Genomic DNA, 23,136 nt, shown 5'->3' with positions numbered 1-23,136 from the left:
ATCACAATATATCTGCCTTAGGCCAACGAGAAGGCCTCACTGACAACAACTCGTGATCTGATTTGCTATCGCAACTGTCCGTCAAATGTTTGTGTCCGTTCACTCACAGTGCACGGACACCTGCATTGTTGATTCTGAAGGCCTCGGAGAATTTGGTACTGCATGGCAACATCAGCTAGCTGAATTCTGATTGGATAAAAACTCTATAACCTAAAAACAATAGCACTGGAAGGAGCATAATAAGACAAGAAGAGAATATAAAGACTTGTAGATATTTAAGGCACATGATTGCTGGTTATGTTAGGCCAGCAGAGAAGGCCTTGCCGGCCCTGACAGCACACCATTGCACCATGGCCGTGACAAGGATGGCGGAAGCTGGATTCAAAGTAGGAACGCTCAAGTTGCTGGACGGTGGATCGATCACCAGACCCACAATACTAAAAGCTAAAAGGAGAGGAACAAAAATGTGTTGTCCACTCATTTTGTCCCTCTTCTTCTTTTCAAAATTTAAGGCGGTGTCCTTAAAGAAGTGCCTGTGTCGAACAGGACCACAAATCAACATCTCCTGCGAACAAAGTCGACACGCGATTGAGATGCAAAAAGCTGACAGACATCCATAGTTTAATTTTACTAAGACGAGACTCCTCGCCTGTTAGTCAGCTTTAGGGGCATGTAAAGTTGAGTGTCATCAGCATAATAGTAAAAGCTAAAACCATATTTGCGTAAGACATTGCAGAGCGGCAGCATATTGGTACTGAGGAGTGCAAGGCCAAGAACCGAACCTTGTGGAACTTCACAAGTGACCATAACAAACTCCTAGGTCAAACTGTTATGGGATACACACTGTATCATTTCAGTGAGTTAAACCAGGAAAAAGCTGTGTCTGACTTATCAATATGTGATTTGATGTGTTCTAATAGAATGTTATTATGGACAGTATCAAACGCAGCGCTGAGCTAAAGTTCCACCAACACAGATGACGCATTGGCATCCATGGTTAGTAACATATAATTATTCACTTTTGCAAGGCCCATCTCAGTGGCGTGATTTACCCTGAAACCGCACTGAAAGTGTTCACAAAGATTGTTAGACGCTAAGTTTTCATTTAGCTGCTATGCAACCTTTTTTTTCTCGACAATTTGAGAGATAAATAGGAAGTGCAACATCGGCGGTTAGATGATCAGAAGGTCAGATTAGATCTTTGAAGCAGAGGATGAAGAACCTCTGTTTTGAATGCTAAGGGAACAGTACTAGAGGAGAGTGATAAGTTAATAATATTTAATGATAATAATACCTGGGATTTATATAGCGCTTTTCTAAGTACCCAAAGCCGCTTTACGTGTGTGTGTGGGGGGGGTGATCTACATTGTCAAGATGATCATGTCTTGTTTGTGTTTTGAGTATTATTCTTCCCTATGTTTAGTGTTTTGTTTGGTTTTTAGTGCTCCCATCTCTCACAATGCTCAAGCTCCGCCCACCTCACCCACTTCACAGTTTTTCAAGGCCCTGGCACCACCTATTCCTGCTCCAAACATGCTTAAGACTCCTATTGTTCCAGTGCCTGTTCCACGGCGACTGCCTGTGCCTGTACCCGCTCAACTTGAAGAATGTAGGTAGCTTGCAGGAGAAGAAGCTGCACCCTTTCTTCAGGCGGATCAGCAGCGCAGAGATGTCCCCAGCCGATACACAGGCAAGCAGTACATGGCCACCGGATCGGACCGGACCCCCTCCACAAGGGAGAGTGGGACATAGGAGAAAGAGAAAAGAAACAGTAGATCAACTGGTCTAAAAAGGGAGTTTATTTAAAGGCTAGAGTATACAAATGAGTTTTGAGGTGAGACTTAAATGCTTCTACTGAGGTGGCATCTTGAACTGTTACCGGGAGGGTATTACAGAGTACTGGAGCCCGAAATGAAAACGCTCTATAGCCCGCAGACTTTTTTTGGGCTTTGGGAATCACTAATAAGCCGCAGTCCTTTGAACGCAGATTTCTTGCCGGGACATATGGTACAATACAATCGGCAAGATAGGATGGAGCTAGACCGTGTAGTATTTTATACGTAAGTAGTAAAACCTTAAAGTCAAATCTCAAGTGCACAGGAAGCCAGTGCAGGTGAGCCAGTATAGGCGTAATGTGATCAAACTTTCTTGTTCTTGTCAAAAGTCTAGCAGCCGCATTTTGTACCAACTGTAATCTTTTAATGCTAGACATGGGGTGACCCGAAAATAATACGTTACAGTAGTCGAGGCGAGACGTAACAAACGCATGGATAATGATCTCAGCGTCTTTAGTGGACAGAATGGAGCAAATTTTTGCGATATTACGGCGATGAAAGAAGGCCGTTTTAGTAACGCTTTTAATGTGTGACTCAAAGGAGAGAGTTGGGTCGAAGATAATACCCAGATTCTTTACCGTGTCGCCTTGTTTAATTGTTTGGTTGTCAAATGTTAGAGTTGTATTATTAAATAGAGGTCGGTGTCTGGCAGGACCGATAATCAGCATTTCCGTTTTTTGGGCGTTGAGTTGCAAAAAGTTAGCGGACATCCATTGTTTAATTTCATTAAGACACGCCTCCAGCTGACTACAATCCGGCGTGTTGGTCAGCTTTAGGGGCATGTAGAGTTGGGTGTCATCAGCATAACAGTGAAAGCTAATACCGTATTTGCGTATGATGTCACCTAGCGTCAGCATGTAGATGCTGCAGAGTGCAGGTCCAAGAACCGAACCCTCGGGAACTCCACACGTCACCTTAACGTAGTCCGAGGTAACATTGTTATGGGAGACGCACTGCATCCTATCAGTAAGATAAGAGTTAAACCAAGACAGGGCTAAGTCTGACATACCAATTCGTGTTTTGATGCGTTCTAACAAAATATTATGATCGACGGTATCGAAAGCAGCGCTAAGATCGAGGAGCAGCAACATAGATGACGCATCAGAATCCATCGTTAGCAATAGATCATTAGTCATTTTTGCGAGGGCTGTCTGCGTAGAGTGATTTGCCTTGAAACCGGATTGAAAGGTTTCAGATAGATTGTTAGACGCTAAGTGTTCATTTAACTGCTCCGCAACAATTTTTTCGAGGATTTTTGAAATAAAGGGATGGTGAGACACCGGTTGGTAGTTGACCATGAGGTCAGGATCGAGGTTAGGTCTTTTAAGAAGAGGATGAATAACCGCTTTTTTGAATGCTAGGGGAACAGTGCCTGAGGAAAGTGATAAGTTTATAATATTTAGCACTGATGGACCTAATAGTACAAAGAGCTCCTTGATAAGTTTCCCAGGAAGAGGGTCAAGTAAACATGTTGTTTGTTTTATTCCATTTACACGTTGTAACAATTCCTCTAATGTTATTTCCTCGAAATGAGAGAAACTATTTTGGAGGGCAGTATCCGCCGTATATACAATCGTATCTGTGTTAATAGAACCCAGTTGTAGCTGGGACGCATTGTCTTTAATCTCCTTTCTAATGACTTCAATTTTCTTATTAAAGAATTGCATAAAGTCATCAGCTGAGTGGGTGGAGCTACTGGAAGGGGTCCCTTGTTGGGTTAGCGATGGTACCGTACTAAACAAAAATTTAGGATCGTTTTTATTACGGTGGATGAGATTTGAGTAATATTCAGCTTTAGCTAAGGTAAGCATGCGTTTATAAGTTATTAAACCATCACTCCATGCTTGATGGTGCACCTCAAGTTTAGTCGTGCGCCATTTGCGTTCCAGCGTTCTACATAATAATTTCTGAGCTCTAGTTTCTTCTGTAAACCACGGGGTACGCTTTTTTGGAGCCTTTTTTAACTTTAGCGGTGCAATGTTATCAATGGTTTCGCGCAGGGCGTTGTTAAAGTTGTTAGTGAGGTTATCAATAAAGCCCACATACTTTGGGAATGGTGCCATTACCGAGGGCAGTAGGTCAGCAAGAGTTGTCGTTGTGGCCGTATTAATGTTGCGGCTGCTATAGCAGTTATTATTATTATTAGTTTGACGAACATGCGTCTCAACCTCGAATTTTAAAAGGTAATGATCGGACAATACTTTAGTATACGGGAGTATCGTAATTTTGGAAACGGTGATACCCCTGACAAGCACTAGGTCTATCGTATTACCGTTGCGATGCGTGGGTTCATTTATTATTTGTGTAAGACCACAGCTATCAATTATAGTCCGGAGCGCTACACACGGTGGGTCCGATGGGGTATTCATATGGATATTAAAGTCCCCCATTATGATTATATTATCGGCGTGCGTCACTAGATCAGGAACAAACTCTGAAAATTCATTGATAAAGTCCGAATAGGGCCCTGGGGGGCGGTAGATAACAGCCAGGTGTAGAGGCAGCGGTGTGACAGACCTCATAGTAAGCACTTCAAACGATTTATATTTATTATTTATGTTAGGACTAAGGTTAAAGTTTTCGTTGTATATTAGTGCGACCCCCCCTCCCCTTTTACGGGGACGGGCAATATGTGCATGTGTAAAGTTACGAGGACATGCCTTATTTAGCGCAAAAAAGTCGTTTGGTTTAAGCCAGGTTTTGCTGAGACCGATGACGTTAAGATTGTTGTCTCTGATGATATCATTAACTAACAACGTTTTGGGAGACAATGATCTTATGTTTAAAAAACCTATATTATAGGTAGTGGGCTGTTTTAGGGAATTTTTGATCAAATTATCCGTAGTAGCAATATTAATAATGTTGTGTTTGTTATGCCCAGTGCATTTAGTATAATTACGACCATATCTAGGAATTGATACGACGGAAATTTTCCGATTGTTTGTTTGTTGCTTTGATAAACTGCACTTATCATAGTTTGCCACCTCAGTAGAACACATGTTCAACTCTGAAACAATCAAAGCAGAAACAACTTGTTCTAATTTAACTGACTCCTTACCCAGACCAGTAGTCTCGCATCTTCCATTTAAATCGGGCTTCAGGATGGAGGGATGTGGTGTTCTGTGGGGATTAGCCTTCTGCTTTTTTTTTAGCCCCGCTCGGCATCCGCGCTTCCGATCACACCGCTGGCGTCTGCTTCGTAGACGGCCCCCGCTGCTACTATACTCCCCTGCTTCACAGGCCGCTGGATGTAGCCGCCGAAGTATTCCCGTGCTAGTTAGCAGGTCTAGCAAGCACGCGTCTATCAGTCCAAAACGGCCCGATCCGTCCATATTCAGAAGTGTCTGGCGGTCGTACGTGATCACGGAGTGACCACGATGTGAGCCAGCCATGAAGTTTGCAGAATTGTCCGGTATTTCTGCCAAATGTTTCATCTTAAGCAAGAGCTCCGCGATGCTGCAGCCCGTCCGGGCGCCGCCATCTTGGAATATATAACCATAAATAAAAACATTCCCCTGATCAAGAAATACATTGGTGTTCTGGGTGCATCAGTTAAAAGCAGCCTCAGAAACCTTGGGGTTGTGTTCGATCAGTTAATGAGTCACTGTTGTCAACTGACCAAAAACTGTTTTCATCTTCTCTGAAATATTTCTAAAGTGAGAAAATTGTTGTCAAAATTGGATCTCGAAATGATCCTTCATGCGTTCATTTCGTCTCACATTGACTATTGCAATTCTCCTTTCACTCTCTTCAACAAGTCAACGCTAAACAGACTTCAAATGGTACAAAATGCGACTGCCAGACTTTTGACCGGTGCACTGACAACAGCCCATATCACCCCTGTTTTATCCAGTCTTCATTAGCTTCCAGTTAAAAAATTCCGCATTAAGTTTAAGATTTTAGTCCTGACATTCCATGCATTGCATGGCGGGGCCTCTCAGTACGTCACTGACTTGTTATGCCCTCACTCTTCAGGGCACAGCCTCCGGTCTTCAGGCCAGGGTCTTCTAAAGATCCCAAAAACTTGTTTTAAAACCCATAGAGACCTGGCATTCCAGGCTATAACTCCCAGACTCTGGAACAATTTGTACCAGTCCCTCCGTGATCTTGACTGTGTTAAAAAATTTAAGAAACATTTGAAAACTTCTCCTTTTAGTTTTGTATCCTTTTTATGATGTTGCCCCTGTTGTTTAAAATTGAATTGTTGTTTTACTTCACTTCAAGTGACACTGAAACAGTTGTGTTTGTTCCTAAAAAGAGCGATATCACCTTCCCGGTTAGGGCAGGGTACTACCGCGTCACATAACTTGCTACTCTGAAGTCGTCTTGATTGATTTCAGTCGTTCCTTGGGGGCTAGCGCGTAACTTGGAATTCTCTTCCAAAAACAATAAGAAGCAGTGTCTCCTGAAGGAGCAACCGCAACTCTTATTGACTAGACATTTACCTTCTGGTGACAAGCGAAAGACAACCACAACATCAACATTTTTGTTGTCACTGGAACTAATCATTCAGAAATATCAGTTTATTTTTAATGGACGTTTGACTCATAAACCAGAGGAAAATACATTTGAGAAGAAAGACTGTGCAACCCCTGAACGCGTCGCGGCTGAGGCCGGGTGATTTTCCGACGCTATTCAGCCATTTCAGAAATGGGACAAGAGAGCTAGTAATTGTAAATCAACAAAACTGTCAAATACCAATTGTAACGACCTGGTGGGGGAATTTTTATGTTCATATGTCATTGATGTTCAGAGCTCTCTGATTCGGGAATATACCTGCCGTGCCTGAAAGGTATTGATGGAGAATGAGGAAATGTGTGGAAGAGCAAAAGACGTGTGTGCACGAGAAAGAAAATGTGTCAGAATTTAACCAATTCTTAGCACAAAAGGGGCACTAAAAGTTAAAAAGAGTGTTGTTTGTATAACTACTTTTGGACGAAACAACATAAGATGAAAAACACGAAGGTAAGGCTTGCAGGGAGGTTCGCAAGGAGAAGGTGCAAGACAGCACGGCTTTCGCAAGTTATGTGATGCGAGCCTATACACCAGGCTTTAGGGTGAAAGCCATCTATGCTTAGCAGGTCGGGTTTGCCCCAGGAAGAGTGCCAATAATCTATGAAGTTATAGCCCTGTTCACTAAAAAAAATTAGCCAGCCGCCTGTTAAGTGAGACTTACAAGATATAAAGTTTATCATTGCCTCTAGAAGGCTGAGGACAAAAGATAATTACAATTACAAAAAACAAGATTTCCCAGCAAAAAACTATATGGGTGACGGCTATGATCCAATAGCATCACAATGCATATATACAGTCGTGGTCAAAAGTTTACATAGCGATGCCATTAAAATGGCACCACATTCGGATAGTTATTGATATTTGGCCCTCTTTCTGGGGAAAACCTGGCTTGCTGATGAGAGACGGCCTTCACCCTAACCAGAAAGGCGCTATATCATCGTAGCTAGAAACATAGATTTCTGTTTGAGTCACACTTGACTAATTACACTAGAGCAAGCCCGATCAGAGGCAATTATAGAGCCTGCTATTCCGGGTGAGGAGTCAGTTAAACTACAACTAGCCAGCGCCAGGCTGGATAATCCCTACACACGAAGTAATTCCCTTAGAATAATACACAACTCACACTAATATACAATGAAAACTTTAACTTTACGCCTAACCTAAATAATGAATATAAATCGTTTGAGGTGCTTACTATACTACAGGTCTGTCACACCGCTGCATCTATACCTGGCTGTTATTGACCGCCCCCCAGGGTCCTATTTGGACTTTATCAGTGAATTCTCAGAGTTCGTTGCTGATCTAGTGATGCACGCCAACAATATAATTATAAAGGGGGACTTTAATATCCATATGAACACCCCATCGAACCTTCTGTGCATGGCCCTCCGGACTATAATCGATAGCTGTGGTCTTACACAAATAATAAATGAACCCACGCATCGCAAGGGTAATACGATAGATCTAGTGCTGTTAGGGGTATCCATCCATCCATTTTCTACCGCTTATTCCCTTTGGGGTCGCGGGGGGCACTGGTGCCTATCTCAGCTACAATCGGGCGGAAGGCGGGTACACCCTGGACAAGTCGCCACCTCATCGCAGGGCCAACACAGATATACAAACAACATTCACACTCATATTCACACACGAGGGCCAATTTTAGTGTTACCAATCAACTTATCCCCAGGTGCATGTCTTTGGAGGTGGGAGGAAGCCGGAGTACCCGGAGGGAACCCACGCAGTTACAGGGAGAATATGCAAACTCCACACAGAAAGATCCCGAGCCTGGGATTGAACCCAAGACTGCTCAGGACCTTCGTATTGTGAAGCAGATGCGCTAACCCCTCTTCCAGCGTGCTGCCCGTTAGGGGTATCACCATCTCCAAAGTTATGATACTCCCATATACTAAAGTAATGTCCGACCATTACCTTATAAAATTTGAAGTTCTGAGTCATTGTCAACAAACTAACAATAATAATAATAACTGCTGTAGTAGCCGCAACATTAATGCTGCCACAACGATGACTCTTGCTGGTCTACTGCCTTTGGTAATGGCACCATTCCCAAATTATGTGGGCTCTATTGATAACCACACTAACAACTATAACGATGCCCTGCGCGAAACCATTGAAACCACCGCTGAAGTTAAAAAGGGCCCCTAAAAGGCATACCCCATGGTTTACAGAAGAAACTAGAGCTCATAAATTATCATGTAGAAAGCTGGAATACAAATGGCGCGCGACTAAACTTGGGGTTTTCCATCAAGCATGGAGTGATAGTTTAATAACTTATAAACGCATGCTTTCCTTAGCTAAAGCTAAATATTACTCAAATCCCATTCGCCTGAATGAAAACGATCCTAAATTTTTGTTTAGTACAGTAGCATCGCTAACCCAACAAGGGACTCCTCCCAGTAGCTTCACACACTCGACTTAATTAATTTCTTTAATAAGAAAATTTAACTCATTAGAAAGGAGACTAAAGACAACGCGTCCCAGCTACAACTGGGTTTTATTAACACAGATACGACTGTATACACAACGGATACTGCCCTCCAAAATGTTTTCTCTCTTTTTGATGAAATAACATTAGAGGAATTGTTACAACGTGTAAATGGAATAAAAAAAAAAAAACATGTTTACTTGACCCACTTCCTGAGAAACTTATCAAAGAACTTTTTGTATTATTAGGTCCATCAGTGCTAATTATTATAAACTTATCACTATCCTCTGGCACTGTTCCTCTAGCATTCAAAAAAGCGGTTATTCATCCTCTGCTCAAAAGACCTAACCTTCATCCTGACCTCATGGTAAACTACCATGAGGTAGTGTCTCGCCTTCCCTTTATTTTTGAAAATCCTCAAAAAAGTTGTTTCACAGCAGCTAAATGAACACTTAGCGTCTAACAATCTCTGTGGACCCTTTCAATCCGGTTTCAGGGAAAATCACTCCACGGAGACAGCCCTCACAAAAATTACTAATGATCTATTGCTAACGAAGGATTCTGATGTGTCATCTATGTTGCTGCTTCTTGATTTTAGCGCTGCTTTTGATACCGTCGATCATAATATTTTATTAGAGCGTATCAAAACACGTATTGGTATGTCAGACTTAGCCTTGTCTTGGTTTAACTCTTATCTTACTGACAGGATGCAGTGAGTCTCCCATGACAATGTGACATCGGAGTATGTTAAGGTAACGTATGGAGTTCCTCAGGGTTCAGTTCTCGACCCTGTACTTAAGTAACTACATGCTGCTGCAAGGCGTCATCTTACGCAAATATGGTGTTAGCATTCACTGTTAATGCCGATGACACCCAACTCTACATGCCCCTAAAGCTGACCAACACGCCGGATTGTAGTCAGCTAGAGGCGTGTCTTAATGAAATTAAACAATGGATGTCCGCTAACCTTTTGCAACTCAACGCCAAGAAAATGGAAATGCTGATTATCAGTCCTGCGAGACACCGACATCTATTTAATTATACCACCTTAACATTTGACAACAAAACAATTAAACAAGGCGACTCGGTAAAGAATCTGGTTATTATCCTAGACCCAACTCTCTCCTTTGAGTCACACATTAAGAGTGTTACTAAAACGGCCTTCTTTCATCTACGTAATATCGCTAAAATTCACTCCATTTTGTCCACTAATGACGCTGAGATCATTATTCATGCGTTCGTTACGTCTCGTCTCGATTACTGTAACGTATTATTTTTGGGTCTTCCAATGTCTAGCATTACACAATTACAGTTGGTACAAAATGCGGCTCCTAGACTTTTGACAAGAACAAGAAAGTTTGATCATATTACGCCTATATTGGCTCACCTGCACTGGCTTCCTGTGCACTTAAGATGTGACTTTAAGGTTTTACTACTTACGTATAAAATACTACATGGTCTAGCTCCAGCCTATCTTGCCGATTGTATATGTCCCGGCAAGAAATATGCGTTCAAAGAACTACGGCTTATTAGTGATTCCCAGAGCCCAAAAAAAGTCTGCGGGCTATAGAGCATTTTCTATTCGGGCTCCAGTACCCTGGAAGGCCCTCCCGGTGACAGTTTGAGATGCTACTTCAGTAGAAGCATACAGTATAAGTTCCATCTTAAAATTAATTTGTATACTCTAGCCTTTAAATAGACTCCCTTTTTAGACCAGTTTATCTGCCATTTCTTTTCTTTTCTTTTCTCCTCTGCCCTCCTCTCCCTTGTGGAGAGGTGAGGGCATGGACACAGGTCCGGTGGCCATGGATGAAGTGCTGGCTGTCCAGAGTCGGGAGCTGGGGTGGACCGCTCACCTGTGCATCAGTCGGGGACGTCTCTGCGCTGCTGACCCTTCTCCGCTTGGAATGGTGTCCTGCTGGCTCCACTATAAAAGGGACTGTCACTATTATGTTGGATCCACTATGGACTGGACTCTCACTATTATGTTACCGGTAGATCCATTATGGACTGGACTTTCACAATATCATGTTAGACATCCATTGCTTTCGGTCTCCCCTAGGTGGGGGGCAGGGGATGGGTTGCCCACATATGCGGTCCTCTCCAAGGTTTTCCATAGTCAATGTCATTGATGTCCCACTGGGGTGAGTTTTTCCTTGGCCTTATGTGGGCTCTGTACCACGGATGTCGTTATGGCTTGTGCAGCCTTTTGAGACAGTTGTGATTTAGGGCTATATAAATAAACATTGATTGATTGATTGACATACACTTGTAAAGGACATAATGTCATGGCTCTTTTGAGTTTCCAATAATTTCTACAACCCTTATTTTTTTGTGATAGAGTGATTGGAGCACATACTTGTTTGTCACAAAAAACATTCATGAAGTTTAGGAATGTATTATGGGTCAACTGAAAATGTGACCAAATCTGCTGGGTCAAAAGTATACATATAGCAACATACCTTATCAATTTTGGTGATGTAGAAAAGTTACAATTAAATCAAATTAGCTTCATGGCATGACCTCTTAACTTCATGTGAGTGATTATGATTGGCAACACCTGGACTGCTCTGAGGTCATTTAAACAGGGCTTTTGTGATGCAGTCATTAGACTCTGTTACAATTGCGACAATTGAAAGTCAAAGGAATTTAACACAGATCTGAAAAAACAGATCATTGACTTGAACAAGTCAGGAAAGTCACTTGGAGCCATTTCAAAGCAGCTTAAGGTCCCAAAAGCAACTGTGCAGACAATTGTTCGTTAGTATAAAGTGCAGGGCAAAGTTGTGTCACTGCCACGATCAAGGGAAGAAAACGCAAGCTATCACCTGCTGCTGAGAGAAAATTGGTCAGGGTGATTAAGGGTCAGGGCAGCATGGTGGAAAAGGGTGGAAAAGTGGTTAGTGCGTGTGGCTCATAATATGAAGGTTCTGGGTTTAATCCTGGGCTCGGGATATTTCAAAAAAGTCGCAGTGTGTCATAGTGCGTCAGAGAAGCCTTTGTAAAGACTCATGGGGAAGGGGTGAGCCGTTTGCCCGTCAGGGGCAGAGAAGAGCAAACGGCCGTTAGAAAGGCACATCAAAAGATAGCGGTATGGCGGTATTGTCTCAAAAATATGCTGCTTTCAAAAATATACCGGTATTAACTATAAAACTGTTATATCGCCCGATAATTGAGATGTTATGGATGCAATCAGAAAATATTTACAGCCACGACAGGCACATGGAGAGACTGCTACAGAGAAGGTTGGCGCTGTGTTCACCTGAGCCTCACCGTTAAGAAACATTTGAGTTTGTTTAGTTTAGGAATATGATTGCAGGATAATTTTGTTCCTGTTTTCTCTGTTTTTATCATTAAAAAATACACTGCATGCAAATTATGGCATTTTTAGTTTTACAACATAAATCTATTCAGAGAGCAAGCAGCAGGTGCACGTTTGCTGGCAGGTTGAACATGTAGTCCTAAGTGAGTGTTTGTTCTCTGTAACAGACTTTAGTAACAAACCTTTTTCAATTAAAAAGTGTATAACATATTGCTGGGTTGCAATCTTGTGACGTAGAAGCACTTCTGGGTTTCAGGCGATGGTCTAGAATTCCATTAGGTTACTGTTTATTTGCCTGCATCAGTGCAAATTTGGGCGTATTTTGAAAAGTTTAGAAGCTAATACATAAACAATCAAACCTTTCTGAGCTGCCACCTTATCGTGGTAGAGGAGTTTGCATGTCCCAATGATCCTAGGAGCTACGTTGTCCAGGGGCTTCTGTGCCCCCTGGTAGGGTCTCCAAAGACAAACAGGTCCTAGGTGAGGGATCAGACAAAGAGCAGCTCAAAAACCTTTGTGGAAAAGAACAATCAAGAACTTTGATTTCCCTTGCCTTGACCCAGGTCAACAGGGCCCCCTCTGGAGACAGGCCAGGAGGTGGGGCACGACGGCGAGCGCCTGGTGGCTGGGCCTGCCCGAAGACGTAACGTGGGTCCCCCCTCCAATGGGCTCACCACTCATAGGAGGGGCCATAGAGGTCAGGTGCAATGTGAGCTGGGCCCCAGCCGAAGGCAGGGCACTTGCTGAAGGTCTTTGGCTAGAATAAGTCACCAGGACCACATCATCTGCAAAAAGCAGAGACCTAATCCTACAGTCACCAAACAAGATCTCCTCAACGCCCTGACTGCGCCTAGAAATTCTGTCCATAAAAGTTATGAACAGAATCTGTGACAAAGGGCAGCTCTGCCAGAGTACAACCCTCACTGGTAACGGATCCGTTAATGTCGGCAATGTGGACCAAGTTCTGACACCGATCATACCGGGGGCGGCCTGCCACAATCAGATGGTCCGAAACCCCATACTCTATGAGCACTCCCCACAAGAATTCCCTAGGGACAGGGTCGTAGGCCTTCTCTAAGTCCACAAAGCACATGTAGACTGGTTGGGCAAACTCCCATGCACCCTCAAGGACCCTCTCGAGAGTATAGAGCTGGTTCACAGTTCCACAACCAGGTCAAAAACCACACTGCTATCTGGTGTAGCCTCCTCTCCAGTACAACTGAAGAGACCTTACTTCGGGTTAGAAGTGTGATCCCATGGTATTTAGAACACACCCTCCGATTTCCTAAGGAGAAAAAGGATAAGTCTGATTGCAGTTTATTTTTGCTACGAATATTAGTCTCATCTACAATTGATGTCTACAGTTGTTTTTATGGTGTAAAGTTCCCATTTTGTCTTATTATTTTGTTATAAATCTGCCTTTTGTTCAGCAATGTTTGCTAGTGATATCAAGATCCAGTAAAATGTTGAGCCTACGAGAGATTTATTCATATAGTTTATTAAAACTATTAAGGAACGAATAGCACCAATGACGCTATAATGTGGTCATCTCTGTCAAAATAAAGTACTTGGCTTTTCTGCACAACCACAACAAAGCTTTTAGTTTCTGTTTTGAAAATCGACAACAAAAATACGGTGGATTAGACCAACTATTACAATATTTATGACTAGGACTTAACATGACGTTAGTTTATTTGCATAAACAGGTGTTAGTAGTTTGTGATTAAGGGCTATATAAATAAACTTTGATTGATTGATTTATTGATATACATCCATCCATTTTCTACCGCTTAGTCCCTTCGGGGCTCGCGGCAGGCGTTGGAGCCTATCTCAGCTACAATGGGGAGGAAGGCGGTGTACACCCTGGTCAAGTCGCCACCTCATTGCAGGGCCAACACAGATAGACAGAAAACATTAACACTCACTTTCACACACTCGGGCCAATTTAGTGTTTGAAATTAACCTATCCCCAGGTGCATGTCTTTGGAGGTGGGAGGAAGCCGGAGTACCCGGAGGGAACCCGCGCAGTTACGGGGAGGACATGCAAACTCCACACAGAAAGATCCCGAGCGCAGGATTGAACCCAGGACCTTCGTATTGTGAGGCAGACGCACTGACCCCTCTTCCACCGTGCTTCCATGATATATTATTGTTGTATCTAGTTATCATTATTATATTATTGATATACAACCTCTGCTTTATTTTTATTGATTACTTAGGCCTACTATGCTATTATATTTTAATGTTAGTCATTATGGTGGTACTTGGAGAGCCGACTGTTTTCTGAGGTGGTACATGGAGAAGAAAGTTTGAGAACCACTGACCTAATCCCTGCAAACCAGGCCCCTGCATGAAAGCCAATCGAGTCCTCCCTGCTTCTAAAATTTACATTTCGGCCCTTCCCCAAACAGCACAACACTCTCCGAATTGTTGGTTGATCTGACACGGTTTGGAAAGTGTGAGTTGTTTGGATCAGGGACGAAAACGTTTCAATAAACTGTTACATTTAAATAAATACACAGGATATTTCCAATAATAAATATGAAAACCTGATGATAATGTATATTATGCAATATCTATAATAGATTATTTACAATACGAAGGTCCTGAGAAGCCCTGAGTTCAATCCCGGCCTCGGGATCTTTCTGTGTTGAGTTTGCATGTTCTCCCCGCATACTTGCCAACCTTCTCGGATTTTCCGGGAGACATCCGAAATTCAGCGCCTCTGCGGAAAACCTCCCGGGACCAATTTTCTCCCGAAATTCAGGCGGAGCTGGAGGCCACGTAGATCAGGGTTATGTGTGTGTATATGTGTAAATAAATGAACACTGAAATTCAAGTATATACTATAAATATATATATCCATCCATCCATTTTCTACCGCTTATTCCCTTTTGGGGTCGTGGGGGGCGCTGGCGCCTATCTCAGCTACAATCGGGCGGAAGGCGGGGTACATAAAAAACAACTAAGCTAAACTATATATATATATATGTATATATATATATATATATATATATATATATATATATATATTATATATATATATATATATATATATTATATATATATAAATATATATATATATATATATATATATATATATATATATATATATATATATATATATATATATATATATATATATGTAGGTGTGGGAAAAAAATCACAAGACTACTTCATCTCTACAGATCTGTTTCATGAGGGGTTCCCTCAATCATCAGGAGATTTTAATGGAAGCATTCACATACAATGGTTTATATAGAGCACAGAGTGGGTGGGTACAAGCAGGCGTAGGGTGTGGTGATTGGCTCATGTGTTACCTAGGAGGGGTTTCCGTTTGTGGCGGCATGTTGAAATGATTTCACTGCGCTTGTTGAGGGATGATAAATCTGGATGATATATAATAAACAGTTTCTCTTTTAAGCATAGGTTGCATCTTTTATTACCACTGTTGTAAGGTGAGCTGGATGCAAGAATTTGCCATGTTATTGAATATTCAACATTATTGTCTTTGAGGTTCCAAATGTGTTTGCTGAGTTCTGTAGAATTCTGCAAAGTCTGGTTTCTAAAGGAGGCGTTGTGATTATTTCATCTTGTTTTGAACGCTCCTTCGGTTAATCCTACGTACGTGTCGGATGTGTTAATGTCCTTGCGTATTACCTTTGCTTGGTAAACGACTGATGTCTGTAAGCACCTTCCGTTGAGAGGGCAATCAGGTTTCTTGCGACAGTTACATTCATTATTGGTTTCAGAGTCGTTTAGTCTGGGGGTAGGCAGTCCTTTTGCAATTGCTTTGTTGTGGTTTGAAATGATTTGTTGCATGTTATTCATACAGCTGTAGCTCAATTTAATGTTGTTCTTGTTGAATATTTTTCTTAGGGTGTTGCCTTTGGGGAAGTGTTTGTCGATCAGAGTGAGGAACTTGCGGCCGATGTTGGTTGAGACGTCTTTGCTGAATGGCGGATTGTACCAGATGATGTTGTTTCGTTTTCTACTCTTTTTTGGTTGGTTTCCTGGAGTGGGTTCATAGGTGAGGGTGAAGTTGTATCCGCTTTCATCAAGTGCTTTCTGGTACGGAGGGGTTGCTTGGTCGAATTCAGCTTTGCTGGATGACAGCATCGATAGCCTTTTATTAATTCCGGTAGGTATTCTTTTCGTCGTGGTGGGTGGGTGGTTGCTGTCATGGTGCACGTATTGGAGTGTTGTGTTGGGTTTCGTGAATGGTTGGTAGCTGTTATTTCTCAGGTTGAAAGTGACGTCGAGGAAGTTGACGGTTTGCTTGTTGGCTTCAATCGTGATCCGTGGGCCGTTTTCTTTGAAGATTTGGCATATGCGCTTCTTGGTGTTCTCGCTGCTCCTTGGCGAGGCGCGGCACACTGCCAGTCCGTCATCACGGTAAATACCAAGGTTCAGGTTGAGGCTAGCAAGCTGGGAGAGGAGGAAACTCCCAACGAGTTCGCACATTTCTGCTCCGTCAAAACTCCCCATAGTAACGTCAAACGTTGAATTGTTCTTTTTTTGCCATGGTGTACTGTTGTGGATGAGTATGGAGTTCTTTGCGTGGATGATGATGTTTCTTTCGTTGCCCGTGATTGAGTCGTAGTCCGAGGCGAAGTTTAGTGCTTGGGTCAGTAGGTCTTGCGTGATGGAAGGGTAAAATTCTTCGATGTCAAAGGAGATAAAGTTGTGTTGTTGTTTGTCTTGGATGTTGTTAAACCATTTGATTACTGCTGCTGTATTTCTCCATTGGTTGAGTGGTGTTTTGTCCTTGATTTTTGCGTTGATTCTGTCCAGGATTATTTTGCAGATTTTTCCTTTTTCGGATTTAGTTGGGTTTATTAGTCGGCATGTTGGGTTATTTGCGAAGTATATATGTATATATATATGTATATATATATATATATATATATGTATATATATATATATATATATATATATATATATATATATATATATATATATATATATGAAATACTTGACTCTAAACTACGCACCCGACCATGCACCCCACCTCCAGAAATCGGAGGTCTCAAGGTTGGCAAGTATGTCTCCCCGTGACTGCTTGGGTTCCCTCCGGGTACTCCAGCTTCCTCCCACCTCCAAAGACATGCACCTGAGGATAGGTTGATTGGCAACACTAAATTGGCCCTAGTGTGTGAATGTGAGTGTGAATGTTGTCTGTCTATCTGTGTTGGCCCAGTGATGAGGTGGCGACTTGTCCAGGGTGTACCCCGCCTTTCGCACGAATGCAGCTGAGATAGGCTCCAGGACCCCCCGTGACCCCGAAAGGGACACGTGGTAGGAAATGGATGGATGGATAGATGCACATTATTCCCCCCATACATTTTTGAAAGCGTGATTTCAAGTCAATATTGTGTTCCTTTTTTTGTATATATCTGCAATAAATAGCTCTTTTGGTTGTCTTAGCATAATGTCGTGGCCGTTTTTACTTTTTGAATTCAAAATTATGATTGTTTTTAAGCAGAACTTCATGGTCCCCACAGGAGACATGGGATAAAGTTTTATTCCATAAAATATTTTTCTTGATTTAGTTTTAATCTTCTTAAACAGTATGAGGTATAAATAACAATATTGGTCACATGGAGACGTGTTGGTAGAAGTCATTTTAATTTGGTTCAGGTCAGCGGGTGACAGGAAGTTGTAGCTGCCAATGTTTAGCTTGCCGCTTTGTTGAGGATTCCTGCTGGGCTTCCTGCAGATTTTATCATAAGAGTTGCAATGGAACCGAGCTGGAGTACATTTTTATTTCAAGTAAGTGTTCTGCAGCATCTTTGTTGTCTGTGAAACTGCGTGTGCTTGGTTTGGATGGGCAAATGATTTTCGTCAAGTTGTGACGTTCGTGTTGCTTTTTGAAATGGAAGTAGAGTTTGCCAAACAAAACAAAGGTGTTAGCATTAGCATTATAGTTAGCTCATCCTGTAGCAAACTACTGTCTCTAAGAGGAGAACCGTGTTTGATTTCTTAAGTTACCCCCTGTATGTGTTGGTTCAAATGCCAAAAGTTTATATTATTTTGGTTTAATTTTTAAATCCGCTCAGAACCACCAAATCTCCAGTGAACTACTGTTGCGCGCGCGCTAACGCAGTCGCCCTATCTAGCTAGAGCCATTGCTTTTGAGTGTAGCCATGCTAAGCGTGGCTGGGCTAAATGGGCTAATCGTTAGCCCAGCCAGGCTTTTCCTTGCTCATCACTACTTCGGTCTCCTTCCTTAACTACGTTTTGTGGGGGGATTTACAGTTGTTTGCAAACGTGAAGCCTTGTAGGATGGATTGCAGCGATGATGTTTAATCACAGGATTGACAGACAGTCAAACGTTAGCTAATAACAATGTAAACTTAAGGCTAGGGTTCTTAGCACGCGGGGGCTTGCGGAAAGCGAAACTGCAAGGATTGCAAGCATGAGCTTCTTTACCACAAATCCGCACAAACTATGTTGGAAACAACGACAATTAAAATCTGGATTTAGCAGCAGCCGTATAGTCCACTGTTATTTTTGTTGTAAGACGCGTGGATGATTTGGAAAGTTAATCGGGGCCTTGTGTTGTCAATAGTGCAGCTCAGGGATGTCCAAAGTTCGTCCCGCGGGCCGTTTGTTGGTCGTTTTTTTTTTTTTGCCATTTCAAAAAAATCATGAATGATACTGCACACAAACATGGCTTGCATCAGAACATTACAAAGAATGTTTTGGAGCCACGCTGTAACGGAAGCCAATTATTTTCAGAAAACGGTTGTTTGTGTTGTAAGCACAATACTGATGGGCGCAATTTGCAAAATGCGCAACTGCATTTTGCAAATTTAATGTCAAATCAAATCAAATGTTTATTGGATTCATCACTATACAGTGTACATCCACGACTAAACTACTGACTAAACTACTACCAAGTGTGGATTCAGGCCGGGTGGCCTATTTCAAGTTCCAAGTAACCTTACATTATTATATTTTATAAATAGTAAACCAAGTTGCGGTAGTAGTTTAGTCAGTAGTTCTGTCGTGGATCCCTTAACAAACGCCATCTACAGTTCTTTGCATTTAATTGAATAAAATCAAATTTTAGGTAGAAAAATCGCAATTAAGATTTTTTTCTCAAAATCACTCAGCGCCTAGTTGAAATATATTTTTGCATGTATAATCAATATTTTTCATGGGACTGGACTGCATCTGTGGCATACATTTGCAGAATTGGCCATGATGCAAACATCTGTGTTTGTGTATGGATTATGCATGGGCTGGTATGAGATTCTGACGGTATAATAACCAAGACAAAAATATCACATATTCATGGTATTACAATACTATAATACATTTACAGCTCTAAAATGTTTTATTTTTAAATGTCTATTGAAAAGAAGTGAAAAAGAACTTCAGTTTAACCTGAATTAAAAAAAATATAAAGAACATAATAAAAATAGTAGAGCATATATATTTCAAATTATAACAAAACATTGCTGAATTCCTTCTACATAAATGATTAAAACATTCCGTTTTTAGTGCAGTCTACAGTTGCAAAACCTTCAACTCTAATATATGATAAAGTTTTTATTTATTTGGCACTTTTTACTTGAACAATACCTGAAACGCTTTACATCATACGTCACATTCACACACTTAAGGCAGAAGCAGTCATGCAAAGCGCTAACCATGACCCATCAGGAGCATGGTGTGTGAGGTGTCCTGTCCAAGGACACAACGGTTGTGACTAGGATTGTGGAAGCTGAATTCAAACCAGGAACCCTCAAGTTGCTTACTATCTGAGCCACACTGCCTCACTATTGCCATTTTGATATTTTGTTGGGGGGAAAGCAAACACATGCAATCCCTAAGCAAGTAACTTAATAAGATAACAACATGAATAAATTCTAAAAATACACTTACAGCAGGGGCGTTAAACTTGTTTTTCACTGAATGTAGTTATGATTGCCCTCTAAGGGCTGCTCGTAACAATAAAACATATACAAATATAGGTGTTTAAAGGTTTGCCTCATGATATTATCGCACAGTTGCCTATACATTTGATTATTATGTACACTCTGAACAAAAAATCTTTAAAACTGAGGGTGTTTTTTGCTGCATTACTATAAACGTGCTTCAAAACAGCAAGCAAACGTCAATCCATAGTGTTTTATCCATCCATCCATTGTCTACTGCCTGTCGTTCTCAAGATACTTCTAAATGACTAATCCTTACCTCAATAGCAACAAACTAACTACATTTCTTACAAATTTCATTCCTGCAGGATGTGAAATAGCCAAAATGTTGCACTAAAAATCATAGGAGGAAATAATAGCTACCGACTAACAGCAAATCTAGCGCTTTTGAATGCAAACAAATGAATGGATCTATCCAACATCTACTGTAACAAAACTACCGTATTTTCCGCACTATAAGGCGCACTGGATTATAAGGCGCACCTTCAATGAATGGCCTATTTTAAAACTTTTCCATATATAAGGCGCACCGCATAATAAGGCGCATAGAATAGACGCTACAGTAGAGGCTGGGGTTACGTTATGCATCCATTAGATGGAGGTGCGCTAAGGGGAATGTCAACAAAACAGTCAGGTCAGTCAAACTTTATGAATAGATTACAAACCAGCGCTCTGACAACTCCGTTCACTCCTAAAATGAATAAACAGCTGTTTTACTATTTTCCCCGAGGTAAATGGTATTTCGTTTATCTTTTAACAACAGCAAGGTATAACTTGTAGTGCAACATTTATATCACATTGTGGAGTGTAACTATTCCTCGATTCAATAAACACGTACAAAACAGTCTGAAACTGTTAAGGTAAATCAAACGTTTGTGCAATCACAATATAGTAACATTTGAAATAGTGCAAAGCAATAACAATATATCAATAACTCAACGTTGCTCAAACGTTAATGTCACACAACACAACACACAAAATAAACACGTAAAGCTCACTTTATTAAGTTATTCCTCATGGGTCAAATGCAGAGGTTAATTTCACCACACTAAGTGTGTGTGTGTGTGTGTGTGTGTGTGTGTGTGTGTGTGTGTGTGTGTGTGTGTGTGTGTGTGTGTGTGTGTGTGTGTGTGTGTGTGTGTGTGGCAATCATGGGTACATTAACTTTAAATAAAGACAACTCTGGCCCTGATAAAACTTTATTTTATATTGATAGTACCGGTACATTGCAAATCACAAAAATGGTGGTTGCGGTGATCGCCAATATTTTTTTTAAACAAATATTTGCTTACTGTAGAGGTTTTTGGTGTTTTTAGTTAGCTTAAGCATTTTGTTTTCTAATTTGAAAGAGCAGTGAATGAATTAAAAAAACCTAATTCTGGGCTTCTGATTTTCTTTCTCGTTTTTCTTTGTGTCAGTATGGATGTGAAATGGTCTTATATTGTATTCATTATGATTGTAAAAAAGTATTGATTTTGACTAGATGAAATATGCACGTGTAATATATCATTATATTGATAATTAAATGCGTTATAATTCCATATGAGCTGTCTGGGTTGGATGTGCAGAGCAATTGCTTTAGTGATCGCTCTGTGCTTGATTGTTCTCCTTTCTCATCATACTGTACATGGTACCTTGTGTAAATTATTTCACCACAGTAAGCTGCTTCTTAGGCGGGTTTGTTGTTGTTGAGTTGTTGTTGTTGTTGAGTTGCATTCGCCTCACTCGGCTCGATGCTGTTTCAGATGCTGGAATAAGTTTGTTGTGCTGCTGCCTTTTCCAAAGAAACTTTCCAGCGTGCAGTCACTGGTCCATGTATGTTGCCGCAATCCTAAAGCACTGACAACACTTTGTTTTAAAACAAAAGTCTCATTCTCATTAGCAATACCCATGTTTTGCTAGGCTTGTGGATCTCCGCAAAGGAAGTAAAGAGGCGGGAGAGGGGTACGGAAGCTCTCAGGGCCAAAAAAATGCTGGAGCAGGAGGAGAAAAACATTTATTTTTTTAATTGTCTGCTACAAAAAAAACACATTTATCGATGAAATTGATAAATTGCCATGGCCTACCCTGATATAACACAACACATTGATTGATATTGGCCGTAAAAGCTAACCACGGCAAGAGATAAGCTAGCTTTTACAACAAAAATAAACACGTTTGAGTTTATAATGCACAACACTGCGATATCACACCAATGACTGAAAAACATGAACGATCATATTACAGTATCTGTTAAGTACTAGCCCACATTTCATGTTTCGTTTGTACACAGCTGAACTAGCCAGACAGCATGTAGTTATACCAGTGGTTCTCAAACTTTTTTTGTCATCCCCCACTTTGGACAAGGGGGAGTTTTAAAGCCCCACCTGCCCCCATCGCCACAACAGAACGCTAATGCCAAGCTTAACATTTTAAAATTTATTGAACATCAAGTAACATTCAAGTCAGGGTTTCCAACACATTCATTTATTTGTGGCGGCTCGCCACGAAAGAATTACGGCCGCCACAAATAAAAAAAAAAAAAAATTGGCTTTTGATTCGCTTGACCGCTCATAAAAGCAGTGGGACTCTGTCTGTGAATTGAGCTTGTAGTTACATATTATATAAATATGTAAATGTGATATAAATATGTATATAAATATGTACATAAAGTGTTGTAATTATATTCCAACTCCGCGTTCTTCTTGGTCATTGCCGCCGCAAGAATATAATAATAAAACATTTTTTTAAGTGAAATTCCCTCCCGTTCCTCGCGCCCCACCTGTCATGTCTCTATTCCCCACAGGTGGGGCCCGCCCCACACTTTGAGAAACGCTGAGTTATACTAACACGCATTACGTGCTGCGTGTAGTATCATGATCAATATTAAAGCGACTCACTCGATGGATAGTTGATTGTCTGGTCCTGCTGACCGAAGACGCTCCCTGTTGATTTTGGTTAAACAATCTATTTATGTTAAAGTAGCTTGGCTCCAAGTTCCATATTTATAGTATCAAACTCGCTTTCATCCCCCTCTCCCAGCTTCCGTTTGCTCCAACGACTCACTCTTCCTTCCTGCTTGCTTCTATAATCAGC

The 23,136-nt window shown here is 41.3% G+C and overlaps 1 protein-coding gene across 4 annotated transcripts in view; it reads left to right on the top strand.

The window, feature by feature from the left end:
• The first annotated feature begins 17,741 nt into the window (after positions 1 to 17,741).
• LOC133564428 (vascular endothelial zinc finger 1-like) overlaps positions 17,742 to 23,136 on the top strand; it is a 68,222-nt gene continuing 62,827 nt past the window's right edge. For all 4 annotated transcript variants that reach the window (XM_061918753.1, XM_061918751.1, XM_061918752.1 and 1 more), the window contains exon 1: positions 17,742 to 17,887. In XM_061918753.1, coding sequence (XP_061774737.1) covers positions 17,855 to 17,887 — 33 coding nt within the window. In that variant the 5' untranslated portion in view covers positions 17,742 to 17,854. The remainder of the gene's footprint in view (positions 17,888 to 23,136) is intronic.

This window comes from Nerophis ophidion, linkage group LG13 (genome assembly GCF_033978795.1).
Source record: "Nerophis ophidion isolate RoL-2023_Sa linkage group LG13, RoL_Noph_v1.0, whole genome shotgun sequence".
NCBI classification, from domain to species: domain Eukaryota; kingdom Metazoa; phylum Chordata; class Actinopteri; order Syngnathiformes; family Syngnathidae; genus Nerophis; species Nerophis ophidion.
This window is presented reverse-complemented; position numbering and strand designations above follow the sequence as displayed.